The 4,684-nt window shown below is 48.0% G+C and overlaps 1 protein-coding gene and 1 long non-coding RNA gene across 4 annotated transcripts in view; one reads left to right on the forward strand and one right to left on the reverse strand.

The window, feature by feature from the left end:
- Nucleotides 1-1,467, reverse strand: part of LOC106699526 — a 5,305-nt gene extending 3,838 nt beyond the window's left edge. Inside the window, exon 1 of the long non-coding RNA XR_001351144.2 lies at nucleotides 1,174-1,467. This is a non-coding gene — a long non-coding RNA (uncharacterized LOC106699526). The remainder of the gene's footprint in view (nucleotides 1-1,173) is intronic.
- A 68-nt stretch (nucleotides 1,468-1,535) lies between these two features.
- SNRNP200 (small nuclear ribonucleoprotein U5 subunit 200) overlaps nucleotides 1,536-4,684 on the forward strand; it is a 40,533-nt gene continuing 37,384 nt past the window's right edge. For all 3 annotated transcript variants that reach the window (XR_002826244.1, XM_006102812.3, XM_023744119.1), the window contains exons 1-2: nucleotides 1,536-1,682; nucleotides 2,397-2,560. Coding sequence is in view for 2 of the 3 variants with exons in the window: in XM_006102812.3 (XP_006102874.1) it covers nucleotides 1,638-1,682; nucleotides 2,397-2,560 (209 nt within the window). In the remaining variant the exon portion in view is untranslated. The remainder of the gene's footprint in view (nucleotides 1,683-2,396; nucleotides 2,561-4,684) is intronic.

Below are 4,684 nucleotides of genomic sequence, written 5' to 3' on the forward strand. Positions count from 1 at the left end.
CGCTCCGGTCTTCCCAGCCTCGGGCGGCAGAAGTGGCCCCCGGCGTCGCCGTGGCCTCCCTGCCCCTCCTGGGGTTCCGCGCTCCAAGCCCATCTGCTGGGTCTATTCCACAATCTACCTCCACGACCCACTGGCACCCCGCCTAAGGCTCTTCCCATGCCCGGGGGCTGAGTCTTCCCTTCGGACACCACCCCCTAAGTCGCTTACCTCCTGGTGCCGAAGGGCCCACCTGTGCTCAGCGAGTTGAGCCACTGTAGTGTTCTTGCCTCCACTCTTGGCAGGTGGCAGTAGTAAGAGCTGGAGGCCGGAGGTTAGTCCAAGTGCTTATTCAGGGAGCCAGGAGGCCGCCTGAAGTAAATGATGACACGTTAGCGGCAATAAACTCTGGACTCAGAGCAATGAAAATAGGTGATCGAAAGTATTTTTAGACATGCTAAGTTTTAAATGTTCTTTCCATGCATCCTTTCTCAGAAAAACAACTGGAGAATGTGCTCCACTGCAACACAGGAGTGATGAGGGGTCTGACAGCAGGGAAGGTGACACCCAAGACCACTGTGGTAGGCAGAGGGGCCCCGAAAGGTCCACACCCCACTCCCCGCAGCCCGGGAATATGTTACAGTTCATGGCGAAGGGGACTCTGCTGATGCGATTGGTTATGGACCCGAATGGGAAGAGTATCCTGGGTTGTCCAGGTGGACGATTCTAATCGCACAATCCTTTAGAGCAGTGGTTCTCAACCTTGGCTGCACATTAGAATCACCTGGGAATCTTTTTAAAATCCTGATTTCTGGGCCTCACCCTCCGGAAATTCTCTTTCTTTGTTACTAATGTTGTCGCCCCACCCCATAACAAAGAAACAGAATTTCCAGAGGACGAGGCCCAGAAATCAGGATTTTAAAAAGATTCCCAGGGGATTCTAATGTGCAGCCAAGGTTGAGAACCACTGGGTAAGAAATTAAGATAATTGTCTTTAAGGAGTTGATCCCCCGAGGGTCGTGCAGAGAGCCGTGCAGAGCCCTGCCGTGGAATGTGACAAGCGTTTGGGAGCAAATTGAGGGCCCCAGCTGGCCGAGGGCTTTAGATAGGGCAGGTGGGGGGGAGGGGCAGAGTTTTCTTCCAGTTCTTAAATATAGAAGAGAAACCCAAAGGAAGACATCAGTTACACACACTCACACTTCATTCATTCGATGGCTTCTTAGCTTGCAGCCGGAGATGGGGCTAAGGACCCTTTCCTGCCGGCATAATCCCAGTCAGCGGCCGGAAAGCCAGTGCTTGGGCTAGACGGGTAAGCAGGCCTGCGTTTGTCCTTAAGTTAAGAGTCTCGGGGGTCCAAGGCCGGAGCTCGAGGTGGGGGGAGTATTGGTCCTGCGTCCGAAGTGGCAGGAGATGGTCGGATTCAGAGTTCGGGGTCCCGGCTACCGGAATCGGAATAAGCGCCCCGCAACGCCAGGCACCCGCCAAAGACACGCCCTTCCGCCTTTCCGGCGTGCGACCCGGAAGCGGAAGGGAACTCGTTTCTCTTTGCCTCCGGAGCGTCTTCCCTGCGTTGGTCTGGCGGGAGGAGAGCCCTGAGCGCCAGGCCTCCGGAGCGTGCGGTTTAGGGGAGCGGGTCGCCGAACCCCAGAGCAGCCGCCGCCATGGCGGATGTGACCGCCCGGAGCCTGCAGTACGAGTACAAAGCGGTGCGTGGGGGCTCGCGGAGGACTCGGGCTCCGAGCCCAGTGGGGAGGCGGGGGCGGGGAAGGCGGTTTAGGCCTGAAGGCCTAACAGCGGTTCTCAACCTGTGGGTCGCGACCCCTTTGGGGGGTCGAACGATCCTTTCACAGGGGTCGCCTAAGACCATCGGAAAACACATATATAATTACATATTGTTTTTGTGATTAATCACTGCTTTAATTATGTTCAATTTGTAATAATGAAATGCATCCTGCATATCAGTTATTTACGATTCATAACAGTAGCAAAATTACAGTTATGAAGTAGCAACGAAAAGAATTTTATGGTTGGGGGTCACCACAACATGAGGAACTGTATTAAAGGGTCGCGGCATTAGGAAGGTTGAGAACCACTGGCCTGGGAGGACCACGCAGGCGGGGGGGAGATCCGATCTCTGAGCGCGGTACCCGCCCCCTCCCAGATGTCACCCCATCATGCCCGGCACTTTCCCAGGGGTGGGGTGGGGGCCGCGGTAGGAGCCGCATTGCTCTACTGATTTGCTCGCCCTTTGCTCACGTGCTATTATACGATGCTCTCCTCTAGGAAAACATCTTTTTATTCCGACTAGTGATCATCAGTGCTTAGTCGCTCTGATTTTTACTTTCTTTGTTATTATCCTTGTGATGTAGGAATTGGCCCTGCTCACATCAGAGCTTTGATAATATTGTGATCTGTTTCAGAACTCGAATCTTGTCCTCCAAGCTGACCGTTCTCTCATTGACCGGACCCGTCGGGATGAACCCACAGGAGAGGTGCTATCCCTGGTTGGGAAGCTGGAGGGCACCCGGATGGGAGATAAGGCCCAACGGACCAAACCACAAATGCAGGAGGAAAGAAGAGCCAAGTGAGTACCCAGGGGAGAATGATTTTTCTTCAGATGCAAAGACCATCTTCCTTTGAGCAATTGAGCAGCATTTTTGCTGAAATGCTGGGTACAGTTTGAGACATCAGTGGCATTAAAACAACATAGTGAAGGTAAAAACAACATGAATTTAGAAGGTTCTTTGGCCATAACAAGTGTCCCTGAAGTGGAAAACAACTTTTAGACTTTTATTCCATTGCATTTAAAAAAGTATTTGCTGTCCTTTTTTCTTCTTCTTTTTTTAGGAAGTTTAAGGAAGATGGCAGAATTCACCTTCTTATGCCCTTTTAAGTAATTTTTAAAAAGTGATTTAAGTGGAAAAAGGTGTTTGCACCTTATCAGATGTATATGACCCTATGCAAACACCAGCCAGCTAAAACCCTGAGTGATCCTTGAGCTTTGGTTTGCTACCAAAACTACCCAAAAAGTTAGTTTATATTTGGTACAGTACAGTTCATCTCTATACAGTTTTTTAATCAGGTATATATATATGAGAAAAATCTCTAAAATCAGTTAATGCATCAAGTAAACTCTATGGTCTTTGGACATATAAAAAAATAAAATAAAACCCTGTTGTCTTCAGCAGCCTACAAACAAGAGTTCTTGAACATACGGACAAATTACTTTTCAAATGCACCCTTGATTGTAGTGTTGAAGTCTGTACACATACAATCAGTACTGAATCCAAAATGCATTAAGAAAGGAAAAGAATTTGTTCAGTGCCGAAGAAATTCATAGGACACTTTTACCTTTGATCTGTTTCTTCTTCCCATGATTCTCTAAATCAGAGGTGGGGAACATCTGGCCCTGGGGCTATATAAGGCCTGCAAAATCATTTGGTCTGGCCCTGCCAAGGCAGTAGGGGTGAGTTAATTAAATGTTTTTACCAAACATAGCAAGCTAATTTTTAAGTTGATAATTTTGTATGTCCTGAGAATGATGTTATAAGTGTCCAAATGACCCTTGGCAAAAGAAAGGTTCCCCACCCCTCTTCTAAATCATGGAAGGTTACATATAAATATATGGATACGGACTCAGATGTAGATATAGACATGAAGTCATCTGAGTTATATAAAAGGTTTCAGCACAATAAGAGGATATAAAGGTCATTTTTTTAGTGAAAAGATCAATTAAAATCATTGTGCCATAAAATGCCCCCAGGAGTAAATAGAGAGAAGTCATCACATTTGAAATTTTAAACTCCACATACCCAACCCCAGTTCATTGCTAATTTTATTTATTTATTTATTTATTTATTTATTTTTATATATTTTATTGATTTTTCACAGAGAGGAAGGGAGAGAGATAGAGAGAGTTAGAAACATCGATCAGCTGCCTCCTGCACATCCCCCACCGGGGATGTGCCCGCAACCCAGGTACATGCCCTTGACCGGAATCGAACCCGGGACCCTTCAGTCCGCAGGCCGACGCTCTATCCACTGAGCCAAACCGGTTAGGGCCATATCTGCATTTTTTATGTGCCCCCCAAGTCCCCACTTCTGCCGAGAAGTGAGCCAAGTATCTCATGGGTGCCTCCCACGAACAAGCCATGTTCCAGATATTGCTTTTCCCAAAGGACCCTGTATTCCACTCAGCAAGTTTCCACGTCTCCATGTTTACTGCGCTCCCATCCCAACTAGCCCGTAGCCGACAGCCGTCACATTCATCTATTTAGACAAACCCAGCGTATCCCTGCTTCTCCCCCAGCCCCCCAGTCCTGACTGGTGGCCCTTACATCTGCCCTGTCGATCCTAGTCCTGTCTGCATTCCATCTGATGGAAGGAACGTCCCCCATCAGGCGCAGTGATCGGTACTGAACATCAGCGTTGTTATTATTGCGTTGCAGCCGATTTAAACTGTGCTCGCGAAAGACGCAACGATTTTTTGAAAGCCCTGATTTCTGGAGAGATTTTCACTTGAAAGTGCATTGTGTAAAAAAAAATAAACATAGAACATTTCCTTTTAGTAGAAACAGTGATGGTTAAGGTCCCAGGCAAGTCAATAAAATCCTACTAACCCAGAATTACACAAAAGAGCACTTTTTGCCCAACAGAGCCACTCACTGTTCTCAAACACAGATTGCTTCCCCATCCGTCTCTGCTGGAT

Source organism: Myotis lucifugus, unplaced genomic scaffold (genome assembly GCF_000147115.1).
Source record: "Myotis lucifugus unplaced genomic scaffold, Myoluc2.0 scaffold_430, whole genome shotgun sequence".
Taxonomy (NCBI): domain Eukaryota; kingdom Metazoa; phylum Chordata; class Mammalia; order Chiroptera; family Vespertilionidae; genus Myotis; species Myotis lucifugus.